General features: G+C 35.2%; 1 protein-coding gene across 2 annotated transcripts in view; it reads right to left on the bottom strand.

Annotated features, from left to right (window-relative positions):
• The window catches only part of LRPPRC (leucine rich pentatricopeptide repeat containing), an 87,836-nt gene that overhangs the window by 26,567 nt on the left and 36,328 nt on the right, over positions 1-24,941 (bottom strand). For both annotated transcript variants that reach the window (XM_032102850.1, XM_032102849.1), the window contains exons 20-25: positions 24,797-24,910; positions 23,443-23,573; positions 21,938-22,023; positions 20,108-20,312; positions 12,289-12,413; positions 11,556-11,662 (exon numbers count right to left, since the gene is read on the bottom strand). In XM_032102850.1, coding sequence (XP_031958741.1) covers positions 11,556-11,662; positions 12,289-12,413; positions 20,108-20,312; positions 21,938-22,023; positions 23,443-23,573; positions 24,797-24,910 — 768 coding nt within the window. The remainder of the gene's footprint in view (positions 1-11,555; positions 11,663-12,288; positions 12,414-20,107; positions 20,313-21,937; positions 22,024-23,442; positions 23,574-24,796; positions 24,911-24,941) is intronic.

The following is a 24,941-nucleotide window of genomic DNA, read 5'->3' as shown; positions in this document are numbered from 1 at the left end:
GCAAAGCATCCATCATTTCTACCTCTTGGCCTTCCCTCCCACAGATACTTGGATTTACTTCCTTTATTCTACCTTGTTTTAGCACAAACACAATTTACAGAGTGGACTCTGCTTTTTCTTTCACGTGTCCAGATTCACATTAATATAGCTCAAAGTAACTCCAAAGAAATGCCTGTTCACCCCTACAGAGAAACATGTGTTTTGACTCTTGAAGGCCTTTAGCTTTTAATATTGTAAGAAAACTCTACTGTTTAAATGTGAAGTGCAACTTTAAAAATTTGAATGCCAGTATGCACAAAAGAGGCAGTTTGAACAAAACGCTGTGAGAAATATTAAGTTTCAGTTGCAAAACAGTGAAAGCAATTACTATTGGAAATGTGAATTTTCCTTCTCTCTTTTAAAAACACAGATAATTTCCTTTTTCCATATTCTCCAAGTGCAAAATTATTACCCTTGCATCTTTCTGAAATAATTCAGCATACACCAGAAAAACAGCATGCAAAATTTCAGTGAAAACTCTTAAATTTTGCTAAATAGATAGGAAACAGTGTTCTGCAGAGTAAATGTTAGGCCATATAATCCTACCAATCACCTAAACCATTCTATGAAGTCAATGTAAGGTTTTGCAAAAACCAGGATGCTAACACCACAGTTTCTCAACATGGAGCATCTCTGTTATGCTTAGGTGTACTGTTAAAACAGCCTCAGCCCAGGAGGTTACAGAAAAATAGTGACTTCTCAAGTATTCAAAAGCAGTATATATAAACATAGCTTTCCAGGTGCGTGCTTTTTTTTTCCAATTAGTTGCTTGTCATTTTTTTTCCCCTCCCCACACTTACTTATATTTATAGGTACCTGTTCAGTGCGTTTTTAAGAGCTACCAAGCAGTTTCACATAAAATATGCTGAAAGCTAAGTCAAGAATTAACATCTTACACAACAGGCTCTTGATACACAACAGGCTCTTGAAAATGAAAGAGAAAAAAGTATGTTGCCTGCATTTGTAGCTAATCCTCTTTAGGACACGGTAAAATTCAAATGCTGAATTCACTTACAACTTCCAATATCACTGCTGATCCGAATGCCAATGAACTCGGCAGCTCGAAAGCTACAAACTTTTTATAGTAAATCCTTTCCTGTTCAGAAATGATTGATGTGTCTGTCACTACAAGGACAGCTGAGTTATACAACAGATATCCTTGTGTTTCATTTTGAAATTGAGAAGTGTTTTCACATACTGCAGGTCTCAATCATCAAAAGAACATCTAGGTCAGATTAACTAAATCTCCAGGGCTTGCCTGATAGTCCATATTTGTAGCTTATCCCTTACAATCTTAGGGAATTTTAAACATTGCATTTAGCAGTAAACAGTGTTTCTACAATACAGCAGACTAAAATAAAGAACAAAAAAATACAAGGAATAAAGGGAAATTACGTAAAAAACTGTTACTCTAATTACTCTTCCAAATTCCCATTTACAATTTTGATCTTGCTTGTTTCAATGGACTAAAAAAAAATAAAAATCTACACTGATTCTTACTGGTTTCTTTGTTTTGTTGGGTTTTTTTTATTTGAGAGTCTCAAGCAATTCATCTAGCATATAAACCAAACATGGAGGATTTCTGGCTTTTACATCCTTCTGAAATATAAACCAGTTGCACTGTACCAAATCAAACCTTGTTATCCTCTCCCTAACAGTACCTATAGAATATAAAATGTCACAAAACACAGCAATAATTTCTTCTTAATCGTCTTTCACTCTCCAGCTACCTGAGGCTCAGTGGATCGCACTGGTTCTAGTAAGTGATTTCTCTTCCATGAGCTTTTCTCGTTGCCCCTGAAACCCTGTAAGATTTGTCATTCAGAAGTTCTTTTGGCAATGGGTTGCCTCCACCATGTTCTGCAGAAAACAACCATAATACTACCAACTTTTTGATTGTTTTCAGCCTAACTTCTGCTAGCTTCATTTGAAACCTCTGGATTTTGTATTAAAAGACAATGTACAATTGATTTGTCTTTATTTTCTCAATTTAATACTAATTTAATGAGTAGTATATAAAATAATTCCCTGTTTCTTCCCTAGGCTAAGCAGAATTCAGCTACTTCATTGTATCTCCTATAGAAATCAAAGTTTTAATCAAAACTTATACGTGGTGTGATTCTTGGGGTGTCCTGCACAGGGCCAGGAGTTGGACTCTATGATCTTGATGGGCCCCTTCCAACTCAGCACATTCTGTGATGCTATGACAAGTACACTTATTCTACACTTACACCCACACCAATTTACTCATTGATTCTACACCTTCCCACACAGAAAGGAACACTAACCAGAAAGGAAAATATATGCTGCATCTTTGGAAGAACTCTTGTCAAGCAGCACTCAAAAATCATGTAAATGCAACAGTCCTAACACACTGAAAGCATTTGATTTGTTCTCCTCCTTCTGAGAACCAGTCACTTCAGACAGGTGATTGAAGGGGTCCAATCAGCAGATTTTCTGTACTAACATTTTTATTTGAGCTAGTTTCTACCTATTACAGCTGAAAGAAAACTGACTGTCTGGAAAAATACTGACCTGTCAGAGAGGAATCTATTAGATGTTTTTCCAGATTTTTAAATAATGATAGAAATATTCAAATTCTGTTTACATTAGTATTCTGTAACTGCTACAGCCGAATAGGGCCATACTGGTTTTTCACTGTCAAAAAACTTTTCTAACAAAAAAGTTAAATAATTTACAGAAGACATATGAAAATATTTATTTACTTCTCTCCGCTTGCCTAAACCAAACCTTTTCTCTTTAAACACAAAACTTACAGAGAAAACCACAAAAGAGAACATACAGACCAGAAGCCCTATGTCCTGTTCAAAAAGATGACTTTCAGCAAACTAAGAGTTGAGAACTGTCCCAAAACAGTGCCACTTTTGCTGGCTTAGGTTGCATAACTGTTTAAAAGCCAGCAGCAGCATTTTTCATTGGGCATGTATGTGATGTGAGATGGAGAACTTCTGTTTTAACCTTCCAAAACTGCACTTTCACAAATGACTACTGTGCACTGTTTGGCAAAATAATGCTTTCATATACCAGTCAACTTACTCTAGCCTTTCACGATATAACCTCACAGTGAATAACACATCAATTCTAACTATTCAAGTTAACCCCAACCACCTTATGTGCTTTGTTTTCTTCAAAATATCTGTATTTTCTTTGCAAAGTTCAATCTTTTCTTAGGGAAACAGTCCTACTCTAATCACCAATTCAAATGTCTTGGAAAGAAATAGCCAAATTTTATAAAAGCCATCCACGTTGCACTTCCCAGTGGTATTCTTTGGAAGGGTAGATCCCTTCATTCCTCTCCTTGCAGCTGAAAAAGTCAGTAATAGTAAGAGACAGCTAACGCTGCTAAAGGAAAAAGAACATTTCACGAAGAGTTACATCAGCAGCAATAACAGACTTATGCTACCAGTACCAGAACCAGTTACTGAGATTTAGATGCCAAAGCAATGTCTTGCAGGAAAACGCGTTAGTTCTCCAAGCAGACAGCCTTGAGCAGACAGCTATAAGAACTGATGTATGTCATTCCTAACAGCTCTCTCCAACGTAAGTGTCAGGGAAAACAGAACACTTGATGGGAAGTTCTTAATTTAAAGATGGATTTTTCCCTGATTCCACAAAAATGTCTATGAAAATCTCACAAATTCAATACAGCTTTAATGAAGCCTGGGATATTTTTGCATGGCAGGTTATTTGAACAAAGTTGTTTACAACAACTGGATGTTTTGCTTGAATCTCCCCCTAGGTTAAAACTTGTGGCAGAAGTCCTCACTTCTACTAAGCAGTAGGTGCACTTCCTAATCAAAAAGTTAGAAGAACATACAGATATAAAATTTCTGCACTTTATGTAGCCATATTAGACTAGTTGTTAGATGAGATGGTTAAAATTATTTTACACTTCTATTATGGTTTTTTTCCTCTTGCTAAACATGCCTTTACTTCCAAATAATGATGCATTAGTTTTTTAAAAATAAAAAATTAACACATTTACATTATTTTCAAAAATAATCTTACATTTTGAGTTCGTATGTATGTAAGTACACCACTTTGCTGTATTTGCTGCATTTCTCCCACTATAGTCTTTACAGCGAAGTCTAAGTGAAGTATCATTGTCAAATACACAGAAAAAAGAAAACTATTTTGATTATTGGCTCTGAACTTTTATGCAATAGTCCAGAAGCTCACAAAAGATCCAGTTTTAGAGACTGAGTCATCTAAAAATAATCTGTGCATCAAAAAGCATCTTTCCTGTTGCAATCATATCAACTGTCTAATAAAATATATTAATGCTCTCCTAGCTCAACTTTTCTTTAAGTCATTGTACTACCAGGATGACATTACAGCTACGGCTGTTTATGGCTAGCAGGGGAAGCAATACTTTTTCTACAGGTTCGTTTTCCACTTTGAAAGAAGCTTAGTTCTCACTTATTTCAAAAATGTTTTCTTTGGTGATAGCACAGAAAGATACTCTTTACTCTTGCTAAACAAAAAAAAAACCTTGCAAACTCAAAAAAATGAGTAATTCCTTTTCTTTTTTATAAGCAATTTTGCCCAGAAATAAATACAACTAAACAAAATACAACCCCCATAATACTGATTTCTTTAAAAAGAAATTCATCTAAAATATGTGAACTCTTGATCACCTTTCTGGGCAAGGGGTAACTGTATGTAAGCTTGAACACAATTATATCTGTACTTTCAATATGTTTACTTTTCATGTTTGATAACGAAGGCAAGTATTCGAATGCAGTACTGGAATACTGAAACTTAGGAGTTGCTCCACTGCAAGCCTTCAAAACCTACCCAGATATAGTGTATTTAATATTTTAGTTGCAGTACCAGATATTTAATGAAAGGGATACATGCCTACACATCTGTCCTCACGAACTCTTCTCCTGGGATCGATTAGAATTCAAGCTCATGCTCTCCTTCCTGCCTATCCTACAGTAACACAAGGAAGCAACCACTTGACTTCTACTAGGTCCATTTTTATGTAAAAAGCAGCAGTAGTTCACAATAAGAAAATACAAAGCTTACAGTCTCCACTGGGAAAGTCTGTACTGTTGGTTTGTGGCTTTTTTCTTCCTAAGTATGCATTTGCTTCAAAGCTTCTGTCAGTTTCACAGTTCACTGACTTTACCAACACAAGTATCTGTTGAGTAAATACTCATGATTTTATTTACTTCACTTGGAAGAGGAATATATGCTGTTTTATGTGAGGTAAACATTGAGAAAAATGTAAGGCAACTTGATTATTTTCCAAAAATACCAAAATAAAAATAGGATAGAGTTTTACAACTTTATCATTACTCAAGACAACTGTAACTGATGTACATTAAATCACTATTGGAATAATCTACATTTTCAGATAAATTTCAGACTTCCAAGATAAATTATGCAGAGAAATATTATTTAAAAAAAAAATCAGTAGACATTCACAACAATAATCACATTGGAAGAAAAGGTGACATAAAAAATACACAAAACCCCGGCTTAAAATAAAGTTCTCAAGGATATCCTAGGCTTAAAAACAGAGCAAAACTTTGCTTCTGGCCTTGTAATGTGGTATTACAGTGTATGATGAATGAAAAAAAAAAAGCATTATAAACCTCTTCCTTCTAACACAAAGTCCCTGGAGCTAAGAAAAGATGCACAGCTCTTGCCATAATCCCACATTCTGAACACATTACCCTCTTCCTTTCGGGAAGGAATTTTTTCAGTAGTCATCTCCTTTACCAAACTTACTTACTTGAAACATATCCCTTCCCTTTAAGAAAGGAATACTAAAGAACTTCTAAATAACGTGCACTGAACTAGTAAGCAACCCTTTTTAAATTAACTCACAAACATTCATGCATGGAAAGAAAATCCAAGTTCACTAATAACTAACTGTATCAGTCCAGTTTCAGAAGGAGAAGTCATGATTTTATTGGACTAATAGGATTCAATAGTAATAATTTTAAAAATTAATCTTTTCTTGTAATTATAGGGCTTGCATGCTTAAAAGCTCTTCAGTCTTTCCCCTCCCTCTCAGTTGTATACAGTTACTCTAATAAAAGCTATTACACCCCCTACAAACTATTCCTAAATCTCAGACCACCATTATCTAATACAATTTTGTTCACAAACATTTTAATTTTGCTTTAATCACCTCCACTCTTTTCTCGACAGGACCAAAAATAAGTCTTTGTAAAAAAATTCAGACACTAGATATAACCATCACTAAATTACACATAACCTCTGTACCCCCCCACCCCCGCTCCCCCAATCCTGCTGTCACAAATCAAGAAAGCATCTTCTCCTGGTAGTTCATCTCCAGCATAAAATCAGCAGGACTCAATTTTATGATGCAGACTCATAAAAAAAGCAATCTGGATGAAAGAAGGTTGTAATCTCTCAATATCACGTAGAAATATTCTCATTGTTTTTATGGTAGATTAAATCCAATGGCAACTGGTATCTTCAGCTCTGCTGACAGCGGATGTCACAATTCTTTGCTTAAACCTATCTACCTCCTAAATTAACTTGACATCTGTTGATAGATATATTCCTGTACACTAAACTCGCCCAAACCAGTTCTTTTGTCAGGTTCCAGATTTCAGCAGCAAATGCCTTTTCTTGCACTTATTCACATTAAACTGTTTCACAACCATTTGTCCCTGAATTCTTCACACTAATGTCTTGAGATATGTGGGATATGGTAAATTTAATTATTAAATATAAACAACATATTTAGTATGAGAGTAGGTAAAGACAGCATCACACTTGATTAAAATCTGCTTAAAGAATTCTGAAGGCATGCACTATCCATGGCTATTTTCAAAGAAGGCTCTTCTAGTGGAAACAAACCATACAGGTTGAACTTCTACCAAAAGATTCTGTCATCCAGTTCTGAGATCTTTCTTTGTATTCCAATCCTCTTTGCCTTCATTTCCAGCAAAAAGAAAACCTGAGCAGCAATAAAAGCTTTTACTCTTCCACTGAAAGAGCAAATTAACAGCTGTTATTTTAAAAGCTGGTGTGATTTGATCTAGAAGGATTTTGAGAAGTATCTGTCAAACAACACGAAGACAGTGGAACACTGCTACCAACTCCAGCTTCCTATCAGAGGAGTCCATAAGCTCCCAATTAGAAGTGCCAGTGACCTGATACCTTTCTGAACATGGTGCTTGTTTTGGTTTATTTAGATAAGGGTTTTGCTGTACAATAAAACTTCATTTAAGGTGCAATGATTTTATTGATACAGTGCAGAAATGGATTTAACATCCATTTAATACCTTGCCTATCCAGTCACAGGAATGAAGTGTTCATTTCTGCTTCATGAAAACATGGTTCAGACTTAGACTAAGCAGACTTACAGATGGGCTTTGCTTGACCCTCTGCTGCAGGACTGTTACAGTACTGAACGAGATACAAATCTTTTCAGAAAAAGCCAAGAGTGGACATGGGCTTCATTACACACTGATTCAGTGCATATTTTAATAGCTGCATTCAGCATGTATAAATGAAGGACAAACGGTGAGTCTAGAAATATTCAACCATCATGAATGTAAAACAGCTTCAAGTTATATGAGATCTTGGTGAAAGATTCAGGGATGACCAAAAAATTAAATCCAACAAAAATGGCAGACATCAACTATATTTTAACTACTGTAAGCAGTGAAATCTGTAAATCTCCATGCAGCATGAGAACATAGTAACAGGTGAAAGGGGGAATAAATAAATTCCTCCAAGGTGGTGTAACATTCCCTTTTTCACTCTTCCTCTTCTGGATGACCTTCACATTAGTACAGATCTTAAGCACGTGCTTAATAAAGCAGCAATCAACAACTGAGTAAACAAAAGGGACTTTTAACTGTCCAGTACAGGCAACAGGTAAGAAGCTGCGAGATCTGGGGGACTAGGCTCTAAAAAATTCTTTTACCATTAAAATACCAGACTTAAAAGAATGTAAGGCCAAACAATTCTTTCGATTCTCTGATCTACTACTTAAAGCAACACATAATTATGTAAGACCTCTCCCCAGGAGGAGATCTGATTAACTATTTTTGAAATAAGGAAACGTTTCATAAGACAGGTAAAGAAAGTATTTTTCCAAAAGGTACATTTTCCCTAATCCTATTTCTTGAAAATTCACATCCCTTTCTTTTAGCCTACATTAGTTTTAATGTAGTTTAGTTTAGTTAAAGGCAAAACATACTGACCTAATTTTCTTCCTTTTTTCTTTATGAAAAACAAAATTCAAGGACAAAAGGCAATTAAGCTGCCTTTCTAAGTAAGGGAAAAAATCCTAAGTAGCCAGAGCTAGATTTGATGACATAGAAGTCATGCTGTGCCAATCCAAGGGAAAGCATGCTAGTATGTGACCTTGTGGTAAGGGGCAAGAAGAAAGATGTGCCAACTTTGTTCTGACATGATCATCTTTGAAGGACTCGAGACAAAAGCTAGCTTATCAGTTGAGGTGCAATTAAGAAGACTAAATCATGTCTTGATGTACTACAGCAGCCATTGGTATAACTTATTTTCAGTGTAAATGAAAACAGCATCTACCAGCACAGCTTTGGGGGCTCGGGAATTTCCAGGCACAGCTAGAATAAAACAGACTTTACAGAGCAGCCAAGGCTACCTTATTTGTAGCTATTGTCTATGAGGACAAAACTTTCAAATGCTTAACAAGGCAGTCCAGCAACACTGCAAACTGTTAACTTATCACAGAAAAACCCCACGATGCCTCAGAAACTGCATTTCCCCTGCCAGTCTTCTCAATATCACAGCTTCTCTTCCAGTCAGCATCGCCTCAGAAGAGACACACTACCAAACTACCACATGCTTCAGTCTAGCTGTTCTAGCATTGGTCAGACAAATTCTTTGCCTCATCTCCTTTCTATTTCCCTTTCCTTGTCTCTCACAGCCTCATTCCCAGATTAGTCTTGCTCTTCTTCTACCAAGCAGATGAGGCCCAGAGCTTTCAGCTTTCTTGTTACAGCATGATCTTGCATATATATGCATTCACAATACACTTGAGGCCAGATAATGTAACATACACAAGTCTGACCTGATTTTTATAATCTCTCTCAAATCTTATCCTTTGACCTTTCCCAGTATTGTCACCTGCCCTCATTTTATCAAAGATTTGAGATTGAAGAGCTATTTTTTCATTTCTGAGGCTTTAAGTTCCAAGTTTTTCAAAGCAGCACTTGTCACTACGTTTCATAAAAGCATCTAGTGTACCTCTAATTTCTAAAAACAGCAAGAGCAAGCAGAGGGGCAGTGGTCTCCAATGAGTAAAAATCCCATTTAAGCAACCATATCCTGCACAGTCTTCATTTCCTTAGCTCCCAAGGATTTTTTTTCCAGTTTCATTACTATCCTTTTAGATACTCTTTATTAATTCCATACATGCTTTCAAAACAAACAATATCACTAAAATTAATTTACCATCATAACCAGCAATACTTGATTAATGTACACACTTAAAGGTACATGCAACAGCATCTAAAAGAGAAAGTGGCACCAAGTGATCTCCTTCACCGAATATTATTTCACAAGCAAAGAAAATAGAGAAGTAATCTGAGATGACCATCAAGAGGAGTAATTTAGTCACAAAACCCACTGGACTAGAGAAAGAATACACATACACCTCATACTCCATCTTCCACATTATACTGATTAATTAAGGCTTTGACTTCCCAACAAACAAAAAAAGCAAATAGGAACTTGCTTATGTTTTAAAACAACACAAACAATTTTCTTCTTCAGCGAATATCAATTTGAGATTTCTGTCCTCCCCTTTTGGAAACAATTTCTTTGAAAATACTTAACATTTTGTGACATAACAAAAGCATACTTAAAACACTACGCACCATATAGTAACTGATTTTGTGACACCTTTTCCACTAGTAAAATACATGCAATATTGTTCATAGCTAAATTCCTATCCTACTAAAAATCCTGGAATTCAAACCAGCTCTTCCTTAACAGCATAAACAAAGCTTTAATTCATACTTCATAGAAGTTAGGTAAAAATACTTTAACTAGCATAAAAGGCAGGAAGACTTCCATTTAATCTCCAGATATTTGGTGGTCAGATTTATGCCTAAACATCTGCAGTTAGTAGTAACTTATGATCAATCACCAAATACTGAATACCTGCAGAGATAATCTGGCATGTTTTAAGAAAATGTTTTAAGCTTTAACAAAAGCTTAAAGCCACAACAATTTGATAACTGGCTTACTATCCTATTCACCATTACTGATCTCCAGACACCAACAGAAATTTGAGAAATTAAATGCCAATATCAAAGAAAGAGCTGTTAAATCACATGAAGTAACAGTTTTGCTCATTTAGCTTTAATTTTACTTCCAAACCTCAGATTTCATCCTTTTACCTCCTATACACTTTAACCACTGTAAAAAGAACTCAACTCCTCAGTGTCATCTGCTGTCAGATACTGATATTTCTATTCTTCTGTTTTATAAAATTTGAGCTCCAAAACACCCTCTCAGAACAAAAATATCAATGCTTCAACACTGTGCTTAGCAATATCCACACACCCCACAGCAGGACAGTATTGTTCCACCACAGACAAACAAGCAGATCTTCAGTTAAGGTTTTTTAAATGAAAGAATTCCATTAGACAATTCAAGCAGGATAGCTGGTATTTCAAATACTCTGAGGGGAACTAGGAGAAAAAGCATTCTTTGTCCTAGGAATGAAAAAAAACCCCAAAATTAGGTTAGAGTTGTGTATGTGCCTAACACAAAAACACTGAGGACAGACTATTACTTTTTTCTGCAAGATGCCTCCTCCCATATATTAACTGGAAAACTTATGCAGCATTTTAAAAATATACAACACTGTTAAGAAGAAAAAATAATCACAATCTGGGCAGACTCTGCAGCTGCCCCTTTGACTTATCAATTTCAGTAAGCACAATTTCAATCAAGTCTAGATAAAATATACTAATCCTAAATAGACCAAGTTTGTCACCTACCACTTCCTATAAGCTGCTTACTATCCTGAAAGAGGGAGAGAGAGAAGAAATGCTAAATTAAATGCCAAACAGTAGCAGACAGCGCTTGTTTGGCTGATTAACTTGTAGACAAGCATTACAAATAAATCTGAGCATGGTCTGCAGCAAATTAAATTCCAGTGCTTTTAAGAACAAAGAATTCCTTTGGAAAGAGGATTAGCAACTTTACACCCAGGAATGCCAGTTTAATTTAATTGTTCCACAATCCAATATTTAATATGCAAATATCATTTTGATATATAAGAGCAAATTTGAAAAAGTGAGGAAACAATTTCAATGTTCAAGACGACTGCCTCTCTTCTGAAAGGTAATTATACAAAATAAAGCTGGCCGAGGGTTTTTTATTACTGGGATTGCATTCTATTAACATGAATCAGAACAAGTCTAATTAAAGGTTAAAAACTTTAAATGTTTCTAATTAAGAGTCTAAATAACTGCAAAATTAGAGTACTATAGTTAAAATCCCACCTCAATGACCTTCCTGGCCTCTTTGTATTTTCCGGTTTGCAAGAAGGCGAAGAAGAGATCATAAAGAGCCATCATGTCACCATATTCTCTGCTTATAAAATCTGAAACTAAAGACAGAATAAACCTCATTAATTTACTCAATATATTGAAGTATTTCAGTATTTATGTCAGACATTCCTAATACTAATATTTTCCAAGCCTCACGAAAGATAAGCTACAGGGGGATAAATTTTGAAACAAACAGAATGATTACAACATGACACAATTTGTTGGAGCTTTGTGGTTGAGCATATTTAAAATGTTTTTCTGTTTATCTGCACTACATTTTGAACTACATTCAACAAAACAGACTATATTTGCATGCTCTGCTCATAGATAGTGAGGGTATATGATTTCTGAACTGCACAGCTATTTGAAAAACAGATGTTTTATTACTGTGATGTGTTACTATTAATTTGTTTCTGAGTAGTAACATACATAGCTAGAGCAAGTATTAGCACTCATCTTGGAGAGCTCAATAATCTATTATACAAACAGAGCTGTTCTATGTTTAAAATTACAATCAAGTTTTCTATCTGAAGAATGCAGGCACTGTATTAGTGCTTTAAAGTTACACATTTAAAGACAAACAATTTTTTCCTTTCAGTTGAAGAAACTATATACAAATCCTGGAAGAAAAACCCCCAGAAAACACTTCATATTAGCAGACAGCATTTGACTACGTGCAACTAACCCTTTTGCAGAAGATCAGCATCTCCTTTTTCTACCAGTTTACAGTAGATGTTATGAAGTTGAAGAATTTTACCATACTTCTTGTAACAGCTGATTAAAGCTTCCAGAGCTGCAGGCATGTCATCCCTTGTGGAATGAAACAAAACAAGAATAAAAACATTCTGAGCAGGAGAAATGCATGCTGAAACCACTTTTATCTTGAAAATTTCACAGAAAATTCATTTAGCACTCTATAATCCAAGTGTTTATTCCCCTCTCAACTGTATTATTTTTGATTGCATGACCACCGTTCACTACGAATTAGCCAAAGGTGTGAGTGTTCCACAGAAGTAGATGCACTTAATTTTTGAACAATATTCTTAAGTTATGCTGTGTCCTATCTTGACAGAACTCAAATTCCATGGAAAACTCACTTAAGTGTTTAACGGCTTTATTTTTCTCATTTGTAAGTAACACCATGTACACTCTATTACCTCTATGTCTATGTTTACACATTTCCAATTTTTAAGTTCTTCACAATTATTCCACAATATTTTTGTTTCAGTATAGATTTCCAGAGTTAACTTTGATAACCACAGCTCTCTAGATTGCTTTATATTGGTTTTACACCTTAACAGACTGCCTATAAATCATCTGTTGATGTCCATGGCCAGCATTATTCCATTCTATATAAAAACCAGAATCCAACAGATATCTTCTCCTATAAAAAGTACAATTTTTGCAGTTAATTCAACCATATAGTAAGGTACCAAAATGTGTTTTATGCTGGCCTATCCATGTCACAGAGACATGGCACTAGTTTATATCCATGTGGTAGTAAGCAAGTGTGCAAGACTGCATTAAATGCATTTAGTCAGCAGCCTTTGAGCAGCAAGTCCAAATGCCATGCAGAATATTTCCATTTTTGGTACCTCAATCCTGTGCTGGATTTTCCCCTATGTATACATTACCAACACCTTTAGAAGTATACATGATTAAAATGCAAAACTGTAAAGTCATAAAAACAATCACAGTAACAACAAATATAAAACAACCTTTCATACTGTGCAACTAAGAGTACCTCATCATCTGCTGCAGACCTTTTTTTCTGAAGGATTACAACCCAATCTTGAAACAAAACCAAACAAAACCAAACAAAGCAAAGCAAAAACACTGAAAACAACCAAGGACAACCACAGAAACACTGGTAAAACAATACGTTATTCTTTGACAGGTAAGATTTAAGCTGAAACAAACCAAGACCACACACACAAAATGTAGTAAGTACCCAAGCAGTCAACAAGACTGCATTTTAGATTTCAAGAACCTTATTTGATAAGGGTGATGTAAGTTACCAAAGGAAAAAAAATTTTTTTAAAAAAATCACTTAACAACAGTAGCTGGAAGGCTGACTTGAAATAACGTTTTAACATTCCTGAAGCAACCTTATTATTGATGAACAAAACCTTAACAAATCAAGATATTACTGTTAAAACAAGCCCAATTCAGATGTCCTCTCCTCACATTGTATTTCTTGTGCAGCACAAATTTTGCTTTTTCAAAGAGCGAACTATCTAAACTACTATGTACTACTATCATTATCTAGGCTAATATTTTTAAAAATTTAAAGAGCAAAACGCAGAAGAAGAAATAATTTTATTCAGTAACACTGGCATTCTTAAAAAGAACCTAAGATGATGGATTTCTACCTTATCCCCCTTACTGAGCCCTGTTTACAGTGCATCTTCTGGCACCCCATGGAGTCATTTGAATTTTTGTCATTTGGGGTGAAGACTAAATTACAGGTTAATTTCAAAACTGCAAGTAGATGTTGCAGGCTAGATTACTGTCATAAAAGCGAAATACTATGGTAGTTACCATAGTCAGATATAAAGATTTATATAATCAGTATTTTTCTCCTGCTTTAGATGCAAGTTCAGTTAACATCTAAAAAAAAACCCCAGTTTTACAGAAAACTACTCAATTTCTACGGAGGCACAACAACATTTATACATTCAAATTAAAGTTTTCAGTGATAAATCTAGCTTTTCAGACTGATGCTCAAACAGCTATGGTATTGTCTCGGCTGTATTCCTGAAGGATTAAAGTGACTGTTTTTAGGTCAAAGCTATCAATAAATGAATGAATAACTGGAATGTCATTCAAGCAGTAACATTAACAGTTTTCTAGTGCCTACATGTATACTTCTGAAGGCATTAATACTGCACACGCAGAGAAAAAATATCAGCAAAGACCTGGGACAAAAATAAATGGAAATACTGTACTTGTTACTGGGACTTACTGCTCAAAGGAGCTGCATAAGTCTGCATTTAAGGAGTTCTGTATCTTACACACTGACTTACTGTTAAAACTGTTTTGAATCTATTGAAATCGGATATATTTGTTCAGTTGCATTCAGTCAACCAACCAGTCATCCACAGTTTACTAGAGAATGGGGTTTATAAAACGTTTAAATGCTAAATCTGGCAAAGACAAATATAAAACAACAAAACACAGAGAAGTTCAGATTTCATATAGAAATTGTTGGTACCATTACTGCAAAGAAAAAATGATCAGGGTTATGCTTGTACTTGAGCTTGTATGATTTAACAACCTGCAGTATTTTTTAACTGTCACAAACTGCAGTTAATTGCAAGTAAGTACCAGCAGCTACTTTTGTAAGCAGTTTTTACAGTCCTTTTAGAAAATGAAAATAAGGAACTCGCTGTAGGCTTCAAATTTCAGGTAGAGGTAACATTTTAATGTGTTTCTTGTAATGCTTAACTATCATAAAAAGAGCTGCAAAAAAAAGAATTTCTACATTTTAAGAAAATGCTCTTTAGACATAATGATTTTAAACTAACAAACAGCTGTACATTTCAATGTACTTGAGAGTCTTTCCGTGAGAAGTTATGCATGTCAAACACCCTTTTATCCTCCCAAAGGATACTTACTACAACGTTAAAAGCCTTGTCTAAAATTACTATTTAATTAATACGGTTCAAGTCAGAAAGGAAAAAAAAGCCCATATACTCATAGCCATGTTGGAAAAATCAGATTTCCAGCATCAGTTTGGAATACACAGTACTTAAAATGTGAACATAGATGATCCATGCTTCATTTTGAGTTGGCCAGATACTACTCACAAATAAGTCTGTCACAAATATTTAAGTCACTCACAAATATTATCTGTTCAGCACTAATACCTGTTCCACTTAAAGATTAGGGGTATTTTTCCGAAATATTGAAACTTGCTCTTTTAGAAAAGAAGATATACTAGTATTTTTGAATGACAGAAGGAGCCTCAGCCATGAGTACATTCTGCTTGGCCCTTATGCAGTCCCAGAAGAGTCCTCCTTTGGCATCATTTTCCAGCTAGTTATGTTCAGGTTAAGACACCAAGTTTTTTGATTCTTTTGGTTCCTGTTTAGAATGGCTATGAAGTCCAAGGTATTACGGGTACAATCTTCCAAAATATTTGTGTGGGCAATTTTAATCACGCAAAGCTATCTGAAGAGCCAAAATTACTCAGCTGTGTGAAGGTTTGCAGGACACACTCTGCAGCAGGACTGGCTCTACCATGCAGGGATACTTCAGCTCTCCTCAATTTCAACAAGCCACTCCCCTCTTGCTTTAAGAATGTAGCACTACATCTAACCCTTTTACTTGTAATAAACAACTTTCACAACCAGAGAGTCTGCCTGATAAAAATAAGACTCCAAATATTGATTTTAATTGGACTGAAGTGCTGCAACATTATGCATAAAGCTTTAGTGAAGTGGCAATTTACCTAAGGGGTTTACTGATTGAAAAGCTCTCAAACCTGAAATCACTAGAGAGGTAGAAAGAAAAAAGGGACTCTCTGGGGTGGGGGTGGAGGGTAGCCTGGTAAAACAAATCCCTCTCTACAAATCTGAACCAGATGTTAGTGTAGAGGGAAGTCAATTCAGCAAGGTACAATCAGCTTTACAAAAATTATTCTGTTAAAAGAGAACGGGCTCTTGAAAGAGCTAAATGTGTTTCTGTTCATTTGCTGTACTAAGGAATCTTCAAGGAGACTGGTGTTGCAATTACAACTAATCCTCCCCAAAAAATTAACTGTGTTGAAGGCTTTGTAATTTCCCTAGGTACAATTTAGCTGTCACTTACTTTAAAATTTACTCAAACATGCGTTCGGAACAGCACTAACTTCACATGTCAAGTACTTTCCAGCCAATTGAGTCTAAACTGGAAGTCGGTGTTAAACAACTGAATGATTAGACAAGATAGCTCATTTCCCTGCTCTTTTGTTCAGAATAAAATGCCACATTTACATTATCAGACTCAACAGGATTTTCTGACAGAGGGAGAAAAAACCCTAGTGAACACTGTCCATAGCAAGCACATGAAGCCTGTCATTTACCAATCATCCTTCAAAAAGCAATAGCCATGAATGTAACTTAATTACGACCCAATGATCCTTGACAAAAAATCATCTTATCACTGTCCTGTCCCCATAGGGCAAATGAGACACTTTTGTCCTTTGGCACTGATGATGCTAAATTCCTAATTGCAATAATGGAGTAAGAGAGCCAAACATCCCTAATTTCATTGCAACATGTGAAGAGTTTTAATACAATATTTGAAATAAAGCCACTAAAAAATAGAAAAAAAACCTCTCCCCACTAAAGATATGTGTCCCCCACTAAAAACACCACTTAATTTACAAAGATGCCTATTTTCAGAAGTGCATATACAAGTCAAATAACTTGTAAGTGCTACAGAATTATCTCCAAAAAATCACAGGTGATTTTAACTCCATGAAAACAACAGAAGGAAAATTGTCAAGGCACTGCATTCATGCTCTATCTACTACATACGAAACTGATCCAAATGGGTTTATACGAGATTAATGACAAATGAGCACATAATGCTTTGCTGGACAATGCTGTATTAAAATACACAAACCATTTTTAAAGAAAAACAATCCAACTATAACCTTTTTATCATTTAAGATACAGATAGTAATTGCTTGTGTTCCCTGACTTAAAACTACAAAATATTTTACTCATGTGGTCTGTAACACAATGCTCTCAGTTTACCTGCAAATTTTCTTCCCTCCGCTTAGGAGCACTTCTTGTAACAGGAATTAGTAAATTTCAAACCTGAAGATGTTTTTTTTTCTTTCTTTTCTCAAAGATGAGGTTAACTTAAGCCAAAACTACAGTCCTTAAAATTTTAAGAACTTTTACACGGTGTAGGTAACACAAGTTTTTCTAATTATTAGCAGCTGGAAAAAACAGTTCAGAAGTAAGACGTACTTCAAGAAAACAAGTTCTTTATATCCTTGCAGATTTTTGTCACACAATCCAAGGAAGGTTTATCACACTAAATGACAGGCCAAGATCATGTGGACTGTCTCAATTTTTAATGTGATTTTTCCCATCTTGAGAAACTATTCAAGGTCATAAATAAAAATCAGACAATTCAATGCAGGGGGGTAGTTCCCCTTACCCAGTGTCAGAAAATCCCCAAGGTAAGTATGAGTTCTCTCTCTAGTTACTTTAATTATTTCCCAAAATATTAAAGGCAAAATGTCCATTCTACTAGAATGTCAGCTTTTGTAAAGTTATGTTGTCCATCATCAATGTTTTTTTCTTTTCCTTGCTCTGCTGAAAGTTGTCACTTTTAACCTGCACTAGAACTACTACTAGTTCTTTAACAAGAACTTAAGAATACTCAGGACTGGAAGAAAGGGGTAGATGAAAACATTTTATACCTACAATTGTTGAAATCTTCAAAAGCAAACCACAGATTCCTTTAAAGGCAATTAAAAAGTTTGAAATAAATTAAGAACACAAAACACTAGCACAAGCACTGCTGTGGAACATTTAAAAATACCCCAGAACTAATTTCAGAGGCATGCTGATGACCTGCAGCTAAATGACAACATTTCAGCATGATACCTGAGCTGTAGGATGGCAAATAAGCAGCACTACTACTGAAAGAAATGACTAACACTTATTTCAGTCACTCATAACTTTCAAAAAACCCTTTGCATATCTAAGAAAAACAAACAATCCCCAAACCACACCACCTCCCCCTTGCCAAAACAACAAACAAACAAAAAAACACCCCAGTGAAAATGCAGTTATTCCTCCCAAGCAAATTATGCAGAAAACACCTTCCAAATTTTGTCTACTATCAGAGAAAATGCAGTCTCTCCACCCATAAGGTGGTAAAAAAATCCCTTGGAAATTAGCTTACTTTGCATTTTATTTATAGATATGAAATATATTAGCAGCTATACAGGTGTATACCAATGACTTCTAGCCATACAATTCCAGTCTGGAACTATTTTCTCTTTCATGAATCTAGTCTCATCAAAAGTCCCTTTATTAATCAAACTTTTTCAGAAAGTTCTACTAAAAACATTAACGCAGAAGAATGTGGAATCAAATTGAAGTAACACTCATTACTATCCCCCTTTTCATCTACACATGATCACACCTTTATCTACATCATCATACACTACACTTCAAGTGAAAAGAGCCCAAGCAGCACTAGGTACAACTTGCACGTCGATGTGCATAAAGCAATTATGTAAAATGCAGCTGCTCTTATGCACACTGCAAAGCAGATCAGATATTTTTTCCGACACATTAGTTACATATGATTGCAGTTAAATTACTTTTTTAAACATCTGCCTGGCTTGTGATGCAACCAAGGCAGAGTTACTGACTGAGAAGATGTACACTATATTCTTAACCATTGACCACTTCACTAAAACAGTTTTTAAAAGAGAATGTACATACATCTACAAAGAGTTACCTCTTTTTCAAGAATTTTCAATACAGAAAATGTTATACTGACCTTGCATACCCAGAATAACTACAAGAACTAAAAACCCCTACATTGCTGACTTACACGATACTATGAAAAATTCACTTACTTCATAGGTATTATATTTCTGCCAATAACATTTTGTTGACATGAACCAAATCTCAAGAAATTGATTCATAAACTCTAGCTGCAAGAGTTGAAAAACCAGGAACTACAGAAGTGACACACAAAAGACTAATAAAAGGATTGCACATATGGTAAAGGAAAAGGGATTCTTGCCTCAATTTTATTAAGAAATTGTTATATAGTTCATACGTATATTAATTCAAATATACTACACCTCATAATAAAAACTTATGGAAAGGAATATGACACATGGAATTGAAGATACTTCCCACCAGAATGCCTGTATGAAATTCCTGTTCTTTAATACATGGCATAAAAAGTATATATAGGCAAAACCCCTCAAACATAACAGATTAGATAGTATTTTCTTTGAATTTTAAATTCAGCAACACAGCAGCCTACTGCCAATGATATCTAATTATTTGAATTACGTGAATTAAGAATACTTCAGTGTTCAACAACCGCCCTGCAACTCACCTGAGATATTTTGGAAACAGCAAAATAATGCTGTTTTGATGTGAAAACACGTTCCACTTCACCACAAAAGCTGAGATTGCACCTATCGCACTCTGAATAGCTATTTTGTCAAACAGACTTTAGAACAAACTAATTCATAAGCATATTCCAACATATAGCCACTTCATCTCTGATGTGCCCCTAAAACACAGCTGTTGTTCCCAGAGATCAATGACACGATGTCTAGCTGATGAAAAGAGACTTAGCTAAATTAAGAAAACATATTTGTTCATTACTGCTCCAAGATCACTTCAGTATTGCACGTGCGTGAGCACTTCCAGACACGTATGTACGTGCAGCTGTGAATTGCGTACACAGGTCACAGAACACAAATAAATATCATAACTTGTTTCATCTGAAGCCCAAGCATAGCTTACTTTTCAAGGTGAACTGTAATCAGAGGGGAATGAAGGGCAGCAGTTTGCACCAAGCCCAGGTTCGCAATGGTCTCATGTAATCGACTCACTGTTTCAACATCACCTCGCATGGCAGCGGCATTAAGAATGCGGAGAAAAGATGCAACTGTTCTGCCTGAGATAGGAACATCCTTCTCTTTCATCTCCGTTAGAATGTTAATAGCATCTACAATGAAACAACACAAAAGACCCTTAGGTAATTTCATGTAGGGAAAACAAACTGCTATTAAAACAGCATTTCAAACCCAGCAGGAATGTAAATTCTGGTGTATAATGCCGATTTCAAGTTAATTACTACTTGCATTTCTAAACGAGACTACAATTATAAATCCACAATAGCATGGTTTTATCATTTTGCTGCAACTTTGACTACAAATTATAGATAGAAACTGTGTGCCCACTCTGCACCACATAACCCTGCACAGTCTGCCCTATAGCTGCAAGATTCTACTAAATGGATGCTTTTATCGTTCAATGCTAACATCTGCTAAATCACTCCATTGTTTCTTCAGCAGATGGCTTGTCACGAGGCCAGATAATAAAGATATGTTTACACTGTATATACAGCCAGACTAATGGTCTGATACCGATAGGGCCTGTTTGCTGTGTCGATACTAATTAGCCAAGGAGAGCCAATGAAAGCTTTCTAACAGACTGCATGTTAAAACATTAGGTTCATTAAGCTTCATTAGTAAGGCAGAAACAAACATTTTTGTATACGGAATAAGTGCATTTTTAGAATGTTCTTAATTATTGCATAGCCAGAATGTTTTGACCACTTTACATTTGGCTATATTTATGAATTATTTTGTTTTCTGAGGGACATTTATGCTCTTAAAAGCAAACTCATATTTTCAAACTGCTTAATGTAGAGGTAGACATGATCTGATTTTTTATGATTTGGACAAATCAGCTTTGTTTACTATTTTTCTAACAGTACGCTTAATAAGAGGCCAAGACAAATTTCAAAGGCAGATCTTACATGAAAAAAAACTCTATTAGCTTTTTTGTTTTATTTTACAGTGTTTTAAATAAAACCATTACATGGTTTGAGCCATGTTTTATTGTGTTAGTGTAGTTGATACTCTGCAAAATCAGAGAACTCAATATTCAGAATCACCTTCTAAAGCTAATGACATAATGACTTTTTAAAGATCAACCAAATCATGTAAGTCACAGAATTACATTAGACTAAATTACAAAAATGAAAGAGCTAACAGCTTAATGCAAACATCTAGAAATACGAAATAGGCAGTTGGCAGAACACTCATTAAAAAAGCCAAAATTTCCAGGCAGTTTACAGACTGAATATAAAATTCAATAGGAAACACAAAAAAGAATAGTAACAGAAAAATATATACTTTATGGAAAGTTAAATTATTTTTTTGCAGTACTTGGCTCTTATGAGGAGGTTATGTTTATAGGTTTTATGTTCAGCCTTCAGACCTTCTTAAGCAAAAACAAAGCCATTAGTCTAGGCACATACGCAATTTGTGCCATAAGTCATGATCTTCAAACTCAATCCAAACAGCAATGCTAATAAAAACTAGCTGCAGAAATGCAAAAAGCACTGAGCTGTGCAAATGTAAATGACAAGCTTGCCAATCCATTAAAACTAATGGCCTGCACTGTCCAAGCATCTCTGGTTGAATTCACATGCAAATTTGTATGCAAAATGTTCAAGCACTTTTCAGGACATGATATACCATTAATATCAACTCACATTTTTATTCTTGAGGCAAGATACCTTTATTATATAGCAGAAACATACAACGAAAGCAAATGGATTACCTTCTAGTCTACCATGCTTTTCTAAGACTTCTACCAGCGCTATGTACTTTCCGCTGTCAAGAGCAACAAGTGAATTCTTAGGGAAGCTAGAAATTAAAGCATTAAGAATTTTATCAACAGAGGCTCACATTTTATAGCTTCAGCTTAAAGATATTTATTTTTAAAAGTATATAACAGCAACAGCCCTAAGAGCTAAAAATGATAGTAAGTCTTAAAGGAAAAATCTGATAGAATTTGAAAGACGCACCATTAGAACATGATTTAAAAATATTATCCACGCACCTTCCCACCCTCCAAAGCCAAAGGTTATGTTTTTGAGAAAGAGTCAGATGGTTTAATTAATAATTTGGTAGTTATTGCATAAAATAGGGTATTTTTCAGAAGCCTGGGAAGAAAAAAGTGCAGATGACTGGAACAGGGCTATATTTTTTTTGATAGAGAGACTGAAACTATTCACCTAAGTTAAAATCTACTATTTTGAAGTTCTGCTATGTATTGCTTCTTTTCTCTGGAAGTACTAAAAGTTAATTCCTCCACTGCTGCCTTTTTTTATAACAATCCAAATACACACTTCTTTGCAATATGAGGCTACCTTGAGGCAGCTCAGTAAAAATGTGTTACTGCCGTGAAACTCCGGCAGAAGACTGAATTTCACTTCCTGCAAGCTCCCTCTGGGGACTGTGTGAGAACGGAAGTGCAGCCAAAGCCAAGACACAACCATTATTTGTAGGGTGGCAAAGTTCTTGACATTCACAGCTCAGTCACTTCACCTAATTTCAAACACTAGCAGGGTGTAACGAGCACCTGCCCACCAACCTACTGTAAAACCTGAGCAAGGATTTTGTGAGAGAGAGAACCTGAAAGTCACATATAGCTTGCTCTTGATTCACTACAGCATCAGACCAAAAGGAGCCTTTCAAGAGAAAAATGAAAGGGGTAAATATAAGGATCATCTGTAGGAATTTGCTCCAGGCTAAGTCATGCATAGCATGTTTTAGTTTGGAGCTAACTTTTACAGCCAAGGTACAAAGAACTGAATATAAAAATTTAAAGTAAAATGCTTGTTGACAGTCTTAAAATAACACTACTCAAACACTGCTATTCTAAAAACAATATAGGTGTCCTGTATACTGAACCCATTCTAGGTGCTTTCTAACACACAATACAGGTACCTATTTTTAACTGCAAATTAAGGCAAGCTTCAATTTAGACAGTATGTATGTTTAAAATAAAAATAAAACACATCTTATGTAGCAATCTGCCTTTTTCGAAATAAAAAAAAAAAAATTACTGACCACACGAAGTAACTGCTTCTAATGTTCAATTACACAAAGCAAATTTTTTGTTTCCAAAAACCACACCCATGACTGTTTTAAATGCACATACATTGTTGGGGAAAACTAATTAAAAATGGATGAGGGGGTTAATACTCAACCTACTTAATTCAACAAGGTCTGTGTATCAGCATAAATCTCTGTGACATGTTTCAGTGCCGGTGTACTTACACTTTTTCTTTCAGGTTCATTGCCTCGTCTACATTATCATGTCGACAGCACAAATTTATTAAGGCTGCATAGCCACCGACAACCATGTCCGGTTCGTATTTGGCTTTCACTTCAAGGGCTTTTTGCATATTCTAAAAAAGGAACAAAGCAAAGATGTGAACTAGAGGTAAAGTCAATCTGACATTTTGAATCTTATACATTCAGTGTACAGTTACATGACTGCTTTAGTGCTTTTAGTAGTGTAGGATCACATACGAAAACACAGTGCTGTAATGCTTTAGCAAATTTTAAGAGTGAAAGCTGGTCTGCAAACATTATTTTTGTAGAACACCTTTTACATTAATTTGAGAATAGACTTTGAAGTAAGTGTTCTTGCTTTGCATTTAATTTTCTTGCATTTTTTAATGTAAGAGACTTGTTGGTTTTTTTTTTTTTTTTTTAATCCAGACACCATGAACGTTATTAACCCATATTCTAAACCAGTTCTTACTTATTTGGAATTCATAACCATTTTCACCTGGTACACTGCCAAGCACATAACAAAACTACTTTCTAAAGAATAAGAAACTACTTAATAATTCCATAGAAAGCTTATTTTTCTATAAATTCTTATTCATACATTTGACCACTTTGAACTTGCAATGGTGTTTGCATCTAGGCTTATTTCATATGCAAAATTGTAGAGATACACGGCTGAGATACACAACTCTTTCAAAATTGTGTTCGTAGCAACAGAGAATATTGTGCTATCATCTGCACAACTGTTACTGTTCCTATATATACAGCTTTATAGGCAGGATCATACTGAACAAGAAACTGAACAAAAGTGTGGTGATACCCCACAAATTACAGACACACACTAAATGAATGTAAACTACAGCTGGACGCCTGCCGAATGAAGGCAAGAGACCCTTTATCTCAGAAGAGCTTTCCTCCTGCAGGAAAATGGAATTTCAATCCCTGCATTAACAACCTAGTAATATTTGAATTGCAAATGACTAGTGCATGTATCAGTTGCTTGACAATCTAGATATAAGAGACCGGAGCCATGGCTTGAAAGGACATTTGGCATGTATGATAAACCTATCACAGCTGTTACTATCATTCACTTTGCAGATTATTGTAAACAAACTTCAGCAACCCCAAAACATGCCATTCAAGGTGTTGCTGAAATTAGTTAACCTTTTGATTTAATTGCTTTTTGCACTTATGTTTGATTTATAAGCATCAAACCATGAAACCTGAAGCACTGCACTTGTCTTTGCTTAACTATGTCTTTCCATAACACAGTCATTTATGTCCCTTTAAAAATATAGCTATGTGTTTCCAATTATCTCTGCATTGCTTTAGATACCTCTTCTTCACAAAGAGCATGTATGAGTTGTTTCAAGACATCTGTAATAGGCTGGTTTTCAGCTTTTCGCATTTCTAGTTTCTTCTCCAAAGCAGACACGTCAGATTTAGCACTCTAAATGGAGGTAACAGAAAGAATGTCAATT

Source organism: Corvus moneduloides, chromosome 3 (genome assembly GCF_009650955.1).
Source record: "Corvus moneduloides isolate bCorMon1 chromosome 3, bCorMon1.pri, whole genome shotgun sequence".
Lineage (NCBI taxonomy): Eukaryota > Metazoa > Chordata > Aves > Passeriformes > Corvidae > Corvus > Corvus moneduloides.
Note: the sequence above shows the minus strand (reverse complement) of the source record. Positions and strands in the feature narration are given on the sequence as shown.